This window comes from Cydia amplana, chromosome Z (genome assembly GCF_948474715.1).
Source record: "Cydia amplana chromosome Z, ilCydAmpl1.1, whole genome shotgun sequence".
NCBI classification, from domain to species: domain Eukaryota; kingdom Metazoa; phylum Arthropoda; class Insecta; order Lepidoptera; family Tortricidae; genus Cydia; species Cydia amplana.
In genome coordinates, this window is record NC_086096.1 from 27954026 (window position 1) to 27973145 (window position 19120).

Sequence of the window (19120 nt, forward strand, 5' to 3'; positions counted from 1 at the left end):
TTATTGGGATGCTTTTGTATGAGTTGGCAGATATTTATCGGGTATCGGAACATTATTCGGTCTGCTCATAATCGTCCGCATAAAGCACCTTGTCACACGGTCGTTGGGCGCCGAATGCGCCGGCCCGACCCCGCGTATTCTTTTTGTATTCTCAGGACGAGGGCCCTTATTCTCTGAGAAGTGGAAAAAATGAAGATATTAATATATCTTTCTAATTCGAAATACGTTTCGGATAAAAGGAAGATCATAAATCATTAGGCAGTACGAAATATCTTTTAAATATGCAACGAGAACTCACTTTTCTGAGAAGCGTCCTCGTTCATGCACTTGACTTGACAAATCGTTGCGGAGTGGTGCACTTGGTGCAGGGTTGTAAATCGATAAACAATGAAACCTATTGCGAGTACAAAGTGGCCGTCCAGGCCACGCTGCGCCGCGCCGCCCGCGCCGCGGCGCGCCGTTGTCAGCGCGGCCATGTCTGCTCGAAGGGGTCCACTGTCCGCAAACGACCAGTCATTGTCTGCTCATTAGCCGCCTGTCTATTAGAGATTGAATTAACTCGGATATGCTCCATTATGTGCTATCAAATAACTGATAAAACAATACTTATTATATTCCAATTCAGATAAATTATTAAATTCGTCAGTGTAATCGTCGATGGCTTTAGCCTTTTTTCTTTCGGACGCTATCTTGTACACATATTGGAACTTTACATAAATCATGGTATGGAAATAGTGTCAACCTATCCGCAATTAAAATTATAAAGAAGAGACTTTTTGGAGGTAAATTTTTAGGGTTCCGTAGCCAAATGGCAAAAAACGGAACCCTTATAGATTCGTCATGTCTGTCTGTCTGTCTGTCTGTCCGTCTGTCCGTCTGTCTGTCCGTCCGTATGTCACAGCCACTTTTCTCCGAAACTATAAGAACTATACTGTTGAAACTTGGTAAGTAGATGTATTCTGTGAACCGCATTAAGATTTTCACACAAAAATAGAAAAAAAACAATAAATTTTTGGGGTTCCCCATACTTCGAACTGAAACTCAAAATTTTTTTTTTCATCAAACCCATACGTGTGGGGTAGGTATCTATGGATAGGTCTTCAAAAATGATATTGAGGTTTCTAATATCATTTTTTTCTAAACTGAATAGTTTGCGCGAGAGACACTTCCAAAGTGGTAAAATGTGTGTCCCCCCCCCCCCCCCCCTGCAACTTCTAAAATAAGAGAATGATAAAACTAAAAAAAATATATGATGTACATTACCATGTAAACTTCCACCGAAAATTGGTTTGAACGAGATCTAGTAAGTAGTTTTTTTTTATACGTCATAAATCGCCTAAATACGGAACCCTTCATGGGCGAGTCCGACTCGCACTTGGCCGCTTTTTTTTCACCACACCAACTAATATTAACTTTATTCTTCAAAAACTGGTGAGAAAGTTGTATTTTATCCACAAGTGTGGGTAAGTAATTTGATGCAAATTTTGAATTGTTTCCTTGTGTTTTGAATGATAAATATTTAGTAAAGTTTGGTTTGTAATGTTTTACAGTTAATATTTTCCCCGCTACGCTCGTGGTTTAATTTTGGAATTTTTCGCTATCTCGGGGTGGGGTATCAATATTAGCTCGAGGGGTTAAACAACAATTTGGCCCCATGTATAACTAATAACTACATATTAATATTTCAGTTAAAAGTTTAAAACATATTACGTCTTACTGGGTTATTTATCAAATGCTCTTTGGACTCACATATCTTAACTATATATTTTTTTCAGTTTCTATTCATTGCCACTGTAATATAGCCAATAAATTGTTGTGAATTATGTACTTTCTTTTATAAATGGTCATATGTACGAGGGGCGTTCAATAAAAAGTGAGAATGAGTATGTTATATACAACTTTTATTAAATGTTATTTTATTTTTCGACATAGTCAGCTTTTAGCATAATACGTACACTTAGTATATCTTTTTTCTAAACTTAATATTCCATTTCTAAAAAAGGTTTTATCTTGAGTACTTAAAAAATCTTGTACTGCAGCGACTACCGCGTCGTCGTCTTCAAATTTCTTGCCTCTTAGGTATTTCTTCAATCTCGGAAATAGGTAGAAATCACTAGGGGCGAGGTCTGGTGAATACGGAGGATGCTTAAGGATATCGAACCCAGCATCACGTATTGCAGCCATTGCAACGGCGGACTTGTGTGCCGGTGCATTGTCCTGATGGAACAACACAATTTTCGAGAGTTTACCTCGCCGTTTTTCACGGATCTCATTGCGCAATGTTGCTATTTGTTTGGCATATAAAGAGCCCGTAATAGTGGCTCCATGCTCGAGATACTCAATCACTACGACCCCTTTACCATCCCAAAAAACAGAGCCCATGACCTTATCGGCAGATGGGCCCACATTGAATTTCTTCGGAGTTGGAGATGATGGCCTTTTCCATGTCATAGACTGCAGTTTCGTTTCAGGGTCGTAATGATGGAGCCATGTTTCGTCCATTGTTATAAATCGCGCCAAAAAAAGTTCCCGGTCTTGCTGTATCAGGTCCAAAGCTTCTTGACAAATCTCGACTCTAGTTTGTTTTTGCGTGTCAGTAAGCATTCTGGGTACCCAACGCGCTGATACCTTTTTCATACCCAAGCGTTCATGTAAAATATTATGCACGCTCCCCGTTGAAATCTTTACATTTTCAGCAATAAAACGAACCGTGACACGACGATCCGCCAAAACTAAGTTTTCGACTTTTTTCACAATTTCTTCAGTTACTGCTGTAGTAGGGCGTCCGGAGCGGGGGTCATCCATGGTCGATGTTCTTCCACGTCTAAATTCGGCGCACCAACGTGTAACTGTCGAATACGGAGGAGCATTAGACCTTAAAGTGTCCCGTAAATCTAAATTGACTTGGTCCGTAGAAAAATTTTTCAAACACAAGTATTTTATAACGGCGCGCAGTTCAATTTTCTCCATTTTCGCTAACGTACTCAACAGCATCGCAAAGAAATCGCCGTATTTTTTTTTAAAACAAAAAACAGTTAGTTTTTTTTTCATGGCAATCAGCTAGGTAGATTAGCTTTACCGGCCAGTATTTACTTTCCTAATATTTAAAGAGTTTGCATCTCATTCTCATTATATATTGAACGCCCCTCGTAGGTACCTATGTTTCATTGTTCGTCGATACTCTGGTTTCTGTGTGTTAATGCAGAAAGCAGAATATCGACGAACATCGATCATAGGTGTGACGCAAATACTGAACAGCAGTTACCTAGTGGAACGAGTAGCAGCTACAGAACTTGACACCCAGTAACACGCGTTTGTTTTTGTTTACACTCACCTCAAACCATTTACCACAATTTGGGTGCAAAGGCCGAATGGCTCAGGTTTCCTTTGCCCGTGCTATTTCTAAAAAGCTTGTTTTCTCAGCAGAGCGCTCTTAAGTAGCGATTTGTAATCCAACACCACGGAGTAATTTTGGCTAGGCAATGTGCCAACTGTTATTTTATTACGTACTCCTGAATTTCGTAAACCATATAGATCCAAAACAGATTTATTATATCTACCTACATTTCTCAAAAAAACGTTTTTTTTATTATAAAAGTAATATGAATAATAATACTCCAAAATCGATAATAATGTTACAAAAAGTGTCTCCTGCGGGTGATACAGCCGTTTAAGATAAACATCTGACCTTAAAACCCGTGTCCCGACATGGCACGCAACGAATTCACGACGCGCATTCCCTTCGTGTGTCTTCTGTTTTTATTTTGCCACTTTATAGATGCACCATCTGATAGGTGTAAAATCTTAGTATTTGTAAGACTGATTTATACGGTACAATCGAACGGCAATATATTTTATAGCTCCAAAAAACCTATAAATAGTTATGGTAGGTAGTATAATGTAGGTACGTATAACATAACATACAATGATAAGTGTGTTGGTAAAAAACCATCTCGCACGGTCGGTGGCGCGTGCGCCGATAAGCCATCTCACTCTAATAGGATTTGTCGTGCATCCTTTTTCTTGTCATCCTCGAGATAAGACGCCCGATTAGTAATTAGATGGGTGACACATGTTTTGGCCTCTTTTATCGCGGTATTTAACTCATTAATTTAATGTTTTGTATTGAGCTTGTTTTGTTTTGAACCCAAATGAGATCATTATACCACTTTTTGGTTGACCTACAAAATTATCATACCTGTTGGTTGGAATGTAAAAAAATGAATTCCAAGTTTCAGCTTGGATTTAAGATTCGGTTTTACAATACAAAAATATTTTGAGACGATGTGCTGAATGAAAGAAAGGAAGTATCAATCCATTCACAAAAGTTGTCGAATGTGAGATCAATTCAATGAATACGTATACGAACTGTTACTAATATTGCGGTAAGGGCAGGTCTAAAAAGCCCTATTATCGGTGCGTTAACAGACACTTGAGATTAGCATCTGTGCCTCCTCAACGCGATCTTCGAGTTTCAAACACAATACCGAGGATTACAACCGAAGAGGCTTATTTGTAAACATGACAAAGAAAACTACGGGCATTGTTGCATAGTGCGGTCACACTAATCGAGCTGTGCGCATTGGTAACGTGTTTATAGAATGTAGCTCTCATACGATTCGGTGAGCTCATTTCACATTTTATTTATCAATGAGCATGCGCGGAAAGCTGTCATCCGTGCATTTCTAATAGCTCCAATAAGGCTATTATATTATTTTCAAAAGACGATTTCTGTTACACTTTATCGCTATCTTATCTATCTATATATATAAATGCAAGTGTCCTGACTGACTGACTGACTGACTGACTGACTGACTGATTCATCAACGCAGAGCCGAAACTACAAAAGCTAGAAAGTTGAAATTTGCACACTAGGTTGCATTTATAAAGTGTACAAGAGATAAGAAGCGATTTTGAAAAATTCAACCCCTAAGGGGGTTAAAAAGGGGATGAAAGGTTGTATGGGGTACAAGTTTTATTTTAAGCTAGGAATTTGAAACTTTGTAAAAATGTATTATATTAAAAAACAAGAAAACTAATTTCAGCGTTTTTGAAAATTCATCCCCCAAGGTGGTGAAAAAGAGGTTGAAAATTTGTATGGAGATCAAATATTTTTGTGAGTGTGGGACTTGAAACTTTGTATATGGGGATATTATTATAAGACAAGAAAAGTGATTGCAGCGTTTTTGAAAATTCATCCCCTAACAGGGTTAAAAAGGGGTTGAAAGATTGAATCCATTACAAATGCTTTGAAACTTCTTAGAAAGGCATAATAGCCGATTAAAAAATAAAGTAATTGCGACGTTTTTGGAAATTCAACCCCTAAGGGGGTTAAAAGGGGATGAAAGTTCGTCTTGGGGTGCAAATTTCATTTTAAGCTAGGAACTTGAAACTTTGCAAATAGATATTAAATTTAAATACAAGAAAACTAATTTCAGCGTTTTTGAAAATTCATCCCCTAAGGTGGTGAAAAAAGGGTTGAAAGTTTGTATGGATATCAAACATTTTTTCGAGCGCGGGACTTGAATCTTTGTATTTGGGGATATTATTAAAAGACAGGAAAAGTAATTTCAGCGTTTTGTAAAATTCATCCCCTAACAGGGTTAAAAAGAGGTTGAAAGTTTGTATGTGGTTCAAATTTTATTTTAAGCTAGGTACTTGAAAGTTCGTAAAAAGATATAATATTAAAATACAAGAAAACTAATTTCTGCGTTTTTGAAAATTCATCCCGTAAGGAGGTAAAAAAGGGGTTGAAAGTTTGTATGGATATCAAACATTTTTTCGAACGCGGGACTTGAATGTTTGTATTTGGGGATATTATTAAAAGACAGGAAAAGTAATTTCAGCGTTTTGTAAAATTCATCCCCTAACAGGGTTAAAAAGGGGTTGAAAGTTTGAATCCATAACAAATACGTTTTTGGAAATTCAACCCCTAAGGGGTTAAAAAGGGGATGAAAGTTCGTCTTGGGGTGCAAATTTCATTTTAAGCTAGGAACTTGAAACTTTTCAAATAGATATTAAATTTAAATACAAGAAAACTAATTTCAGCGTTTTTGAAAATTCATCCCCTAAGGTGGTGAAAAAAGGGTTGAAAGTTTGTATGGATATCAAACATATTTTCGAGCGCGGGACTTGAATCTTTGTATTTGGGGATATTATTAAAAGACAGGAAAAGTAATTTCAGCGTTTTGTAAAATTCATCCCCTAACAGGGTTAAAAAGAGGTTGAAAGTTTGTATGTGGTTCAAATTTTATTTTAAGCTAGGTACTTGAAAGTTCGTAAAAAGATATATTACTAAAATACAAGAAAACTAATTTCTGCGTTTTTAAAAATTCATCCCGTAAGGTGGTAAAAAAGGGGTTGAAAGTTTGTATGGATATCAAACTTTTTTTCGAACGCGGGACTTGAATGTTTGTATTTGGGGATATTATTAAAAGATAGGAAAAGTAATTTCAGCGTTTTGTAAAATTCATCCCCTAACAGGGTTAAAAAGGGGGTGAAAGTTTGCATCCATAACAAATGCTTTTGTTGCAAATACGTTTTTGGAAATTCAACCCCTAAGGGGGTTAAAAAGGGGATGAAAGTTCGTCTTGGGGTGCAAATTTCATTTTAAGCTAGGAACTTGAAACTTTGCAAATAGATATTAAATTTAAATACAAGAAAACTAATTTCAGCGTTTTTGAAAATTCATCCCCTAAGGTGGTGAAAAAAGGGTTGAAAGTTTGTATGGATATCAAACATTTTTTCGAGCGCGGGACTTGAATCTTTGTATTTGGGGATATTATTAAAAGACAGGAAGAGTAATTTCAGCGTTTTGTAAAATTCATCCCTTAACAGGGTTAAAAAGAGGTTGAAAGTTTGTATGTGGTTCAAATTTTATTTTAAGCTAGGTACTTGAAAGTTCGTAAAAAGATATAATATTAAAATACAAGAAAACAAATTTCTGCGTTTTTGAAAATTCATCCCGTAAGGTGGTAAAAAAGGGATTGAAAGTTTGTATGGATATCAAACATTTTTTCGAACGCAGGACTTGAATGTTTGTATTTGGGGATATTATTAAAAGACAGGAAAATTAATTTCAGCGTTTTGTAAAATTCATCCCCTAACAGGGTTAAAAAGGGGTTGAAAGTTTGAATCCATAACAAATGCTTTGAAACTTCTTAGAAAGGCATAATAGCCGATTACAAAATAAAGTAATTGCAACGTTTTTGGAAATTCAACCCCTAAGGGATTTAAAAAGGGGATGAAAGTTCGTCTTGGGGTGCAAATTTTATTTTAAGGTAGGAACTTGAAAATTTGCAAAAAGATATTAAATTTAAACACAAGAAAACTAATTTCAGCGTTTTTGAAAATTCTTCCCCTAAGGTGACGAGAAAGGGGTTGAAAGTTTGTATGGATATCAAAAATTTTTTTGAGCGCGGGACTTGAATCTTTGTATTTGGGGATATTATTAGAAGACAATACAAGTAATTTCAGCGTTTTGTTAAATTCGTCCCCTAACAGGTTTAAAAAGGGGTTGAAAGTTTGTACAGGGTACAAATTTTATTTTAAGCTAGGAACTTGAAACTTCATAAAAAGGTATTATTTTAAAACGGAAAAAATAATAATTTCCGCGTTCTTGAAAATTTATATCTCAAGGTGCTGAAAAAGGGGTTGAAAGTTTGTATGGAGTTCAAACATTTTTGTGAGAACGGGCTTGAATCTTTGTAAAGAGGCATATTATTACAATACAAGAAAAGTAATTTCAGCGTTTTTTAAAATTCATCCCCTAAAATGGTTTAAAAGGGGTTGAAAGTTTATATAGGGTTTAAATTTTATTTACTTCAAACTTAAGGTAGTTAGGTAAATAGAATACATGAAAATCTTCTAAGGGGTTTGAGAGGGATTATGTCGAGAACAATTTTATTTAGTTAGGGGCTAGAAACTTCGTAGGTTGTGAAAGACAAGTCTCATGCGTTGTATAATATTAATAATTAACAAATGATTAACCGTCCTACTGCAATATTTTGCTGCATAATGTTCTAAGCTAATGTAGAATATATAACCACCAATATACAAATCCACGCGTACGAAGTCGCGGGCAACAGCTACGAGTAGTCTATATATATAAATGCAAGTGTCCTGACTGACTGACTGATTCATCAACGCAGAGCCGAAACTACAAAAGCTAGAAAGTTGAAATTTGCACACCAGGTTGCATTTATAAAGTGTACAAGAGATAAGAAGCGATTTTGAAAAATTCAACATTCCTAAGGGGGTTAAAAAGGGGATGAAAGGTTGTATGGGGTACAAGTTTTATTTTGAGCTACGAATTTGAAAGTTCGTAAAAAGATATATTATTAAAATACAAGAATATTAATTTCAGCGTTTTGGAAAATTCATCCCCTAAGGTGGTGAAAAAGGGGTTGAAAGTTTGTATGGAAATTAAAAAAAATGTCGAGCGCGGGACTTGAAACTTTGTATATGGGGATATTATTATAAGACAGGAAAAGTAATTTCAGCGTTTTTGAAAATTCATCCCCTCACAGGGTTAAAAAGGGGTAGAAAGTTTGAATCCATTACAAATGCATTGAAACTTCTAAGAAAGGCATAATAGCCGATTACAAAAAAAAGTGATTGCGACGTTTTAGGAAATTCAACCCCTAAGGGGGTTAAAAACGGGATGAAAGTTTGTCTTGGGGTTCAAATTTTATTGTAAGCTAGGAACTTGAAACTTCGTAAAAAGGTATTATAATAAAAGGGAAGAAAACTAATTTCAGCGTTTTTGAAAATTCATCCCCCAAGGTGGTGAAAAAGGGGTTGAAATTTTGTATGCACATCAAATATTTTTTCGAGTGCGGGACTTGAATCTTTGTATAAGGGCATATTATAAGAATACAAGAAAAGTCATTTCAGCGTTTTTGAAAATTCATCCCCCAAGGTGAAAATAGGGGTTGAAAGTTTGTATGGAGATCAAACATTCTTTCGAGTGCGGGACTTGAATCTTTGCATAAAGACATATTATTAGAATACACGAAAAGTAATTTCAGCGTTTTTGAAAATTCATCCCCTAGGTGGTGAAAAAGGGGTTGTAAGTTTGTATGCACGTCAAATATTTTTTTGAGTGCGGGACTTGATTCTTTGTATAAGGGCATATTATAACAATACAATAAAACTGATTTCAGCGTTTTTAAAAATTCATCCCTTAAAAGGATTAAATAGGGGTTGAAAGTTTGTATGGAGATCAAACATTTTTTTGTGTGCGGGACTTGAATCTTTATATAAAGGCATATTATTAGAATACCAGAAAAGTAATTTCGGTATTTTTCAAAATTCATCCTTCAAGTTGGTAAAGAAGGGGTTGAAAATTTGTATGGAGGTCAAACATTTATTTGAGTGAAGGACTTGAATCGTTGTATAAAGGCATATTATTAGAATTCATGAAAAGTAATTTCAGCTTCTTTAAAAATTCATCCCCTAAAAGGTTTAAGAAGGGGTTGAAAGTTGGTAGAGAGTTCAAATTGTATTTAAAGCTAGGAACTTCAAACTTCGTAAATAGGTAGTTAGATAGTAGGTTTTACTAAATAGTGGACTTGAAAATATGCTGGGGGTTGAGCGGGATTATATCGAGAACAATTTTATTCAGTTAGGGGCTTGAAACTTCGTAGCCAGGTTGTGTATAATAATTAACAAATGATTAACAGTCCCTACTGCTATCTTTTGCTGCATAATGTTCTAAGCTTATGTAGAATATATAACCACCAATATACAAATCCACGCGTACGAAGTCGCGGGCAACAGCTAGTTCCATATAATAGGACATTTTAGGTTTTACGGTAATACTGAATGTATTGAAACTTACAGTTAAAATTGAGGCACTACCTGGACTTTTGTCTACTCACCTGTTGGATTAATTACGTATGAATAAGTGTATTAGAGATAATTAAACAGTTTTTCAGAGAAAAAACACCATTCTATCTAGGTGAAAAATTATAAATTTATACTGATACCCTTTCTTAGTCAGCGAGGTTCAACCCTGGCTTTTTTGGTCCATGCTTTTGTGTAGAAATTGATTTATAGCAACGTTAAGTATTTTCACGCAATTTTTGTCAAATGTTTATTTATTCTCATAAACTACAAATAACGCGCTAATCTGGTTATTGATGGCGTGATTAGACATCTGCACAGAGGGCTACTTTCTTAAGTTAAAAGATGCGAAACTGGCTCGATTAATAAATAAATATTAATATTTTTATGTTCGAATAAAGAAACATTTTACGCTGCGTAACGTTAATCTAAATGTAATACAAAATCAATTTCACATGAATCACGTAGGTCACTTCAAAATATAACACCATTTTTTTCTTTGTTAACAGGTGAAAAGCCGTTCAAATGTGAATACGCTGGTTGCGATCGTCGATTCGCAAACTCTTCCGACAGAAAAAAGCATTCGCACGTGCATACGTCTGACAAACCGTACAACTGTCGTGTGCACGGCTGCGACAAGTCCTACACACACCCGTCGTCGCTGCGCAAGCATATGAAGGTTCACGGCGCGGCCGGAGACGCGTCGCCGCGCTACGACAGCGACGGCGACGACTCCTCGTCCGCGGGGAGCGTCAGCGTCACGGCCGGCGCCAGCAGCCCCCCGGCGCCGCTGCCGCCTCCGCCCGCGACTGCGCCCGCGCCGATGCCGCCGCACCACCCGCCCCACCACGCTTCGATAGCAGACAAACTCGAGAGCCTCAACAATAAGTACCTCAATCCTCACGATCAGAAACCTTACGAACGACCACCCGCACCGCCTCACCACAATCAAGCCCCACATCTCACTAATATCGGAGGCAACGGCGTAATGGACAATAAACTCGGTTTTGGTGGGCACTGGAGCCAATTTCAGCAACCGGCTCCCGCAATGCCGCATGGAGTACCTGACTGGTGGTGTCCCACTCAGGAGACCTACCACCACCACCACTTAATGCATCACTCAGGTGCTGCCGCTGCCTACTGACAGCATCGCACTTAGGGAACTCTTCACTCGACGATCAACTCACGCACTCTTCTATGGCGAGAATCAAAATAAACATTTATTTATAGGAAATGTTACTTAAAAACACTTTCGTTTGCGCCACTACGATTATTTGATCCATTTATGCTATGTTGAGTCAATATGAAATAATTTATTTATTAACGTGGAATGAAAAGTTTCCTAAGGCGCCTTTAGATGTTTTAATTGTAGTGCACTCTACGCTTATATTAATTGTATTAGTCTGACCGGTGTAACACTTATTCTAAATAAACTTCTTATATTTGCACTATTACCTATCTTTGCTGGTTGCGCTACTTGCGCTACAATTTGCTATTGCCCGTAAAGCGCGTATGTAAATGATGGGGATTGAAGAGCTATTAGAAAATTTGAATAATCGGTTGTTTGTTTTAAAACAACGAATTAGAATGATTACGGTGAACACTGTAATTTAATGTGTTATATCACGTTTTGAAATGTTATTTTATGAGCACCATACGTCCATTCCTGACATTTTCTGCTCGCGTCCCTCTGGCAGTACAGGAAGCTTTACCTATATAAAAATACTAATTTCAATATCACAAACTGCAAATTACTCAATTGCCTCGTTGACCGTGATTTAAAACAGCCTTTTAGAGAAATAAGAAGCGATGTACAAACTGTTCTGTTATTAATTCTGTGAATAAATGACTTTATTGATTGTTAAAAAGTGTTCGCGGTAACGTCGTATCTACAGATTTTCAGGGAACTCGTAATAATTAAATAAACATGAAATAACATAAATTGAGCAGCGAGGCCAAAGCACCGAAGTCCATTAAGACTACGATTTGTAGTATTTAAATTTTGTGTACATTTTTTACTTTAGGATAATTAGCGTCATGTAAAATATATAGATTAAGATGAATGCCCAGTGATAATAGGTATAAGCAATTGATTTTAAAATAAGTTATCAGTGTCTTTGCTATTGAATTGTGCTATCCACTTCTGAACTTTACGATTATAGCTATACTTATATAAAAATATTGATGTATCTATTTTTTCACATACTGACATATTATAAAAAGGCAAAACCTATTTATATTGCATATAAATGACTGAAAGAGCACCATGTATTCTAAGTTATTTTAAGAGGATATTGTTGAATGCCTTTTCTACAGCCGTGTAAATAGCAGACTTTTAAAAGTAATAAAAAATCGTATTTGAATTCTAAAAGGATTTTTTTTTCTTTGTTACCAGCAACACGCGCGATAACGTCAGAGACAAACACCTCCTGCAGGCTAGCATGATGCACTGGGCCCAAGACAGAGCGGCCTGGAGGGCACTGGTGAAGAGTGTCCACATACATCACGTCCCCCTTGTACAGTACTATTTTAAAAACGAAAATATAAAACCAACAGAAAGACACGTAATATTCGATGCAAAGGTAAAAATCTTCTATTTTCCTGAGTCTGCAAATAAATAGTTACTTGCATATTTACATCGTGTCAGAACTATACATATAGGTAGGTAGGTACCTACCTTACCTGACTTTAAAGCACTATAAGATTGATCATTCGGGATACGAAATCTAAAATGGAAATCCAATTCTCGCGATGATTTCGATCGGATTCCGATCAAAAAACCTAACTCCGTGACGATACTCACAATAAAACACCACCGTTACAAAACGATGAACAATCATATTCCAAAAGAGAATTGAATTTATCATTGAGAAGGAATGAGAGAAGAAAATGATAAATGATGTGAAGCGTATAAGAGGGCGCGAGTGCGAGCGAGACGTCATATTCGAATCGACTTTACTGTCCGCGGAGATGATTTATAGTTTCTCAACAGGGATTGGCCGATTCAGTACTTAAAAGATTTATAGATCCTTATGGTGCAAGCGCGGTAGGAGCTTTTTCTTATTATAAATCTCACTCCCGCGCATGTACTTTGCAATTGCCTCTTTAAATGTCTGAGGTAGAAATTAAAAAATATGTTAATATATTGCCTGGAACCTGGAGCTTTCGTCGCGGAGCCGAGCTGCGTCCGCGCATAACTGCCATACAACTTACTAGTACATAGGTAGGCACTAGTAAATATTCAAGACGGACAACCTCCACACAACACGTACTTCTTTATTACTAGACTACCTATAATAATAACATAAGTAGGTATAGGTTAGTTTTGTTTCAGTTTGTATTAAATATTATTTTTCATGTTAATTCTTTAAACAGATGTCAAATATTAAACTTGACACACTTCCCGGTTGGGTCAAATACATTAAAAAAAAACACTTCTCTGGACGATACAATAAAGTTAACGAATATCTTTTTTATTAGTCAGTCTCAAAGTCTCAACTGGAAAAATGTGTCTCGTCTGTAAGAGTGCGATGCCAACAAAAAAGACCACTATAAAATGAGTATGACCTGGTTGCTAGCTGATATTTATTGGTAGCTAAATACGTCAATTAAGTGTAGGTAAATTCAAAGTTACTGTTAAGCCCCAGTAGGTTCGTGTTCTTCTCTCATTCTCACTTAGCGTAAGCGTGAGCGAGATCGAGACCGCGGATATCATTTTTTTGAATTTTAATTTGTCGTAAGTACATATTAATAAAAAATAAGTTATTAGCAAAATATCATTTTTGATACAAGCTTTTATCGCTGACTGTACTTTTCTTTTCTTTCCATAGGCAACTCGAACAATCGAGACAATTCTAACAACCCCAAACACAATTAGTGTACGTTGTTTTATAACTGAGGAAACAGAGTTCCCATGGCCACCTCCTGTCTCCATCATCAGATCAGCTCCATGTCATCATAATACATATTGTATTGTTTTTTTTATCCGTATTTAATTTACATACGTATGCCAAATTTCAGCTCAATCGGAAATAGGGAAGTGGGTCAAATTCAGTTTCCAAGATTTGACCCACACTAACTAACATGCATCTTTAGGTTTATAAAAATAGGGCAAGTTTAATAAAAGCTTGCAAAGAAGTAATGGATGAGTTCCCTCAAAAATAAAATTGCGCATTTTTAGAAGCAAGTTTCATATTTTTAGCTTAAGTGCATGAATTGTTAAAAATTTTTTTAGTGTATTTAAGAGGTAAGTATTATGTTATTTTTTTATTTCGAGCGATTCGAATCGCTGTAGTACCTAGCTAGAGAAAGGCCGCAAGATTGCTAATTAGACCGTATTGTGATCTAAACGCTACGACTTTTCAAAAACTTCTTTCTCTGAGCCTACTGACAATGAGACCGAAGGACTACATATCAAACTCATTAAGTTTCTGGACTTTCTGGTACTACACTGAAGGAAGCCGAAAACCGAACAAAGTAAAAGCTGCAAAGTAGATAAAAATTGCATACTTAGAAATCTTAAATATAAAGTAGTCGATAGTTGACGACAGATGGAGTCTATAACTATCATTGGCCTTAGCGTCTAATGCAGACGATTTATGGTGTCGGTTTTACACCTAGAGAAATACCCTATTACACCGCCTGGGACGAAATTAAGGAAACGCAGGGAGGCCCAGCACCTGCATTACCCTCTCGGCTTCACTGTCTTATCCCACAGTAAAGGCGAGCCAATACGTGTGGAAACAGGTCGGCTGCAGGAATCTGCCGCTTATTTCAGGTTGGACCTACTCGCGCCTTACGGAAACTCCATTCCGGGTTTTATTTTGGAGTATCCTTCTCCTAGATGGATTGCAAACCAATGCTAAGAGGACGACCATCTCCCCTGTAACGAAATACCTTCTACGCAATACGCAATCTACATTACAATAGTTAATCTATTGTTGCCCTACGTGTTTTCATCTACTTTGTTGTGTTTGCATTATGTGGAAAATCGGGTTTACGTATAAAAGCATGTTTGACAAAAACTTGCTTATAATTCATTGCATCTATTTAGGCATCAGTCAACGTTTAGTTTATTACTTTAGAGGATCATCTAAAGCGGCGGCAAAGTATGATCGCAGGTCGGCGTGCCTCCCCGGCAGATAAGATCTGCAGCCTGCCACTGACACCTGACTCCGCCCATTGCAACCCTCGACAGGGACCCTTTTTGTTTACACGTCGACGTCTCAAAATGTACAAGTAGTACCTACTTACTGTCTACTACATAATAAGCTTTTAATACACCTATAGAGAGCCAAAACAAAAGCGAGCAAAGCGTACCTAAGTAAACTACCTATATCTTGTATTTTCAGAATATTGACTGCCAAAATAAATGTTTAAAATAAACAAAATTCGACTTAACATATTCAATAACTACCTAAAATAATACAATAAAATAATATAACACACATATGTAATTAGTAGACATTAAAAAAAATCCAAATTCAACCTAGTTTGTAAAATAACTATACGTGATACTATATATGACATGTACTATTAGCTACTGGGACTGACTGTATTGTAAACAGGTAGGAAAAACAGAAACGTAATGAAATATGTTAAATTATCAAGCAATCAATCAAGCGCCTTCCGAATTAATGTAGACACAATCAACGCTACGTAAAAACTTAATCTATGCCATCGCCAGAATGAAAATTGCAAATGAACATTGACGAGGTGCAAAAAAGAATGTATGATAAAACACAATAGAGTTGGAAATTCTAATACACCCAACCCGGGCGGTCGTTTTTAGAGTGGGCCCGATCTGTAAGGTCTGAAATCTTTATTTATTAGAATGAGAAAATATAAAACTGGAGCGTTTTATGCCCGTCGTATTGTTATTGGCAGGCGACAAAAAATCGGACAACTAGAATGTTTATTACGCAGCTATAAAGCAGAAAATCGAATTATAACGGCTGGTTCATTTGCATAACTTCGTATTTGTGCCTTTCGAACACGATCAATTAAATATAGATATTCTTCCCTATTAAATTAAACATCAATATTACGGGTTTTCGGTTTTTTGCAAAGTAGGTAATTTGTGACAGAACGGTACCTATGCTATATCTTATCTTATCTTGTAGTTTTACTAATTTCCATTCCTAACACTGGCACCAAAAAGCATGTCGATCGTGTTCAGAATTTCAATGTTTAGGAGCGGAAGCACGATAATCAGTTAGGTACTTATTGTAAAAGAATGCCGCGTACTTACACGTGTCAGACCAATCAACGGGGTCTCGACAACCTTCTCGCCTAAAGTGGAGTTCAATTGGAAAAACAAATAATATAAACAAATTATGACAGATATTGTTAGCATTTCATAACCTTAACATTTTACGATGGTTATTTTCATTGAAATATTAATAATCAACATAATATTTTCATCATCGATCACGCGGCCGCGGTAGGCCTAAGAAGCGCTGGCTGGACGTCGTGACAGCGGACATGCAAGAGAACAATCTCACACCTAAGGATGCCGAAGACCGGGCAAAGTGGAGAAGACTGAGCAGCAAAGCGGACCCTGGCGCTAGGCCGGGGAAACGCTAGGTTGAAGAAGAAGTAGAAGATAATATTTTAAGTACCTATATAAACTGTCGATAAAATCATGGTTGTCCACAAAAAGTGCGAGATTACGCAGGCATGAAGGGGTTTGTCTACATTATTTGTCTTGTCTATTAAACAGTTGAAATCCACTTTAGGACGATTATTAAACAGTTGATAATTAAACCCTAAGGTTCATTAAGAAACTTGCATCATTGTCTTCTTGCCAGTAAAATAATTTAGTACCACTGAAAATCCACAATATAGCGAAGGCCAAATGTAATTTAAATAGTCACTATTAGTTAACAATGTATTTTTTTTTCTGGAATTTACTGTTCAAACGTTATCTCAAGTGAAAAGTCTGAAAAGTAAGGAATCCAGAAAAATTGCGATTAGGGTCTGAATATTAAGACGACCCCGAAACCGCCTTTCCATACAAACGTAGGCCCCATTTTCCTTACTAGATAGAGTTAGGAGTATTTAAAAAAAATTATGGAACTGTTTTTCGCTCCTAACTTTTATAATGATTAAAAAAACGAAAAGAAATCAAACGGCCCGACCGTTTTAAATGTATTTTAGTCATAGCTTCATAGCTATAAAAAAATAAAATATATTTATATATATATATATATATATATATATATATAAAATACATTAAATTATGTAAAAATATTTTCCATAATGTCAACATCCAGGGAGGAAAATAATGACTAAATAGGTACGTTTGTATGGAGAATAGATCGTCCCCTTTCCTCTTAAAGCATTCGTTGACATCGTTGATCGAACTAGCTAACACTGATAGTTTCGCGCATCACGCTATTGTTTTCCTGCCGCGACAACTATCTTGAGGACCTCTTTCTTTGTCTAAAATATAAAAATAAACGAACTGTGGTAGATAGATAAAAATTTGCCTGTTGTATGTACATAGTATGGTAGCAAAAGCAATTAAAATTATCAATAATTATGTAGCAATATTGTCAATATTGAAGACACAGGGGACAATTAATCAGGTGGGATATACTTTTTGCGAGTGAGCAAATAGGTACCTACTCATAGAGAGTTCGCGCATCCGTACTTCGTTTTTTAGATCTCACGATGTAGGGGGCACTTTTCGCTTGCGTAGGGGGTATAATTCACACAAATCTTTATTTTTCTTTGTGTTCTCGTGAGGGAGAGTGTTCTCGCCTCCCGCGGGGCCCTGATGATGAGTTACGACCGCGAGCAGCAGCCGGAACGAGGAAGTCACCCCTCCCGTCAGCCCGCCCCGCTTCCGATACCAATCGCCGGCCGACGACTATCACACTGCTCTACTATTTCATAATTTATTGACAAACTCAAACCTATTGGAAACCTCTCACGCGCGAGGGTGCCGTTGTGAGTCCTCCTGATTATTCAACACTTAACGTGCACGCCTTCTAAATGTTTCCATAACAAAACGTTATGTTTGGCACGTTGCTTACGAAGACAAAACAATATTGATTGGACATCTTTACCAAACAAAATCTAAATATCCCGCAGGTCCCTAATATACATCAGAGATGTAAAAGGTCATCCTACCAAGTCCTACTTTTTATGTCTCATTGCTCAAACTAAGAAATATTTAAGTTCAAAGGCGCAGAATTATCAGTCTAATTTAATTTATTTGACATTGTTAGATCAACCAGAGTTCTCATGAATCTTTCTGGTTCAACATTTTTAAACTGCTAATCCGTAGCTACTTTGAAATATCCTGGCAGCAATTACAAGGTAAGTAAATACCTAAAAACTAGATAGATGAGACCGGTACATTTTTTATTTATTTATTTATACAAAAGGTACATGATTACAAACAAACATAATCATATTATCGCCAAACTGTAACCAGTTTGTTGCCGAAAGAAACGTGTGAAGATAAGATATCAGGTCCTCCATATTCAAAACAACAGGGAATACCTATGTTCAGTTTGAACGCTGACTTCGATACCTCAATATGCGCCGCCGTCAGCTATCATCCTCACGTTACCACACTAAGTGTTCATAAGTGCATGTCGACACGATTCGGGGTTGGAAACGTACTTACTTCTGCAATGAACAATATTCATAAATAACCCCGGCAACAATGCGAGGAGTCGGCACGTGGCTCGGCGCCAGCACGTGCCTCCCAGCCCCGATGCCACATTTTAATTATTATTTGCCATAAGAACGATATCCGTTGAACCACTTATCATAAAGGACCTAGTGTCTAAAAATATTGAGCTACCGATGTGTAGATAGAACGATTAATGCCCAATTTACCACATTAAGAATTAGCAAGGCCTTCTAGCAAGTAAAAACATGCATCGTAATACATAAGAAGCATCGCTGATACAGAAAATTGTAAATAAGTATTAAAGGTAAATCAGTTTTGAATATTTAAATGGGAGCATTTGTGTGACCAAACAGAAGCAGACAACCTTTATTAGCCTTAAACGAATAAACTCCTCGTCTCGGATAAAGCAAAAAACTATATTGGACAACTTATACTTACCTAATAGAATGTAAAATTGTAACATTTTGACTTGCACAAATATACAGAGCAGTTTTACCTACAATTCTGAAGGAAACTAAGTCATGTTAAATCAATAACGCAAAGTTATGTAATTTAGTCCATTTCTATTCCATACCCAAGGAATGACATTAAAATTGCCCGATCGTAGGGAAAGAACTGTGTTTAAAA

General features: G+C 36.6%; 2 protein-coding genes across 2 annotated transcripts in view; one reads left to right on the forward strand and one right to left on the reverse strand.

Annotated features, from left to right (window-relative positions):
- LOC134661428 (zinc finger protein ZIC 4) overlaps positions 1 to 11497 on the forward strand; it is a 33137-nt gene extending 21640 nt beyond the window's left edge. The window contains exon 3 of the mRNA XM_063517516.1: positions 10356 to 11497. Coding sequence (XP_063373586.1) covers positions 10356 to 10990 — 635 coding nt within the window. The 3' untranslated portion in view covers positions 10991 to 11497. The remainder of the gene's footprint in view (positions 1 to 10355) is intronic.
- Positions 1 to 19120, reverse strand: part of LOC134660672 (protein PFC0760c-like) — a 139032-nt gene that overhangs the window by 67605 nt on the left and 52307 nt on the right. The gene's annotated exons all lie outside the window — the stretch shown is intronic.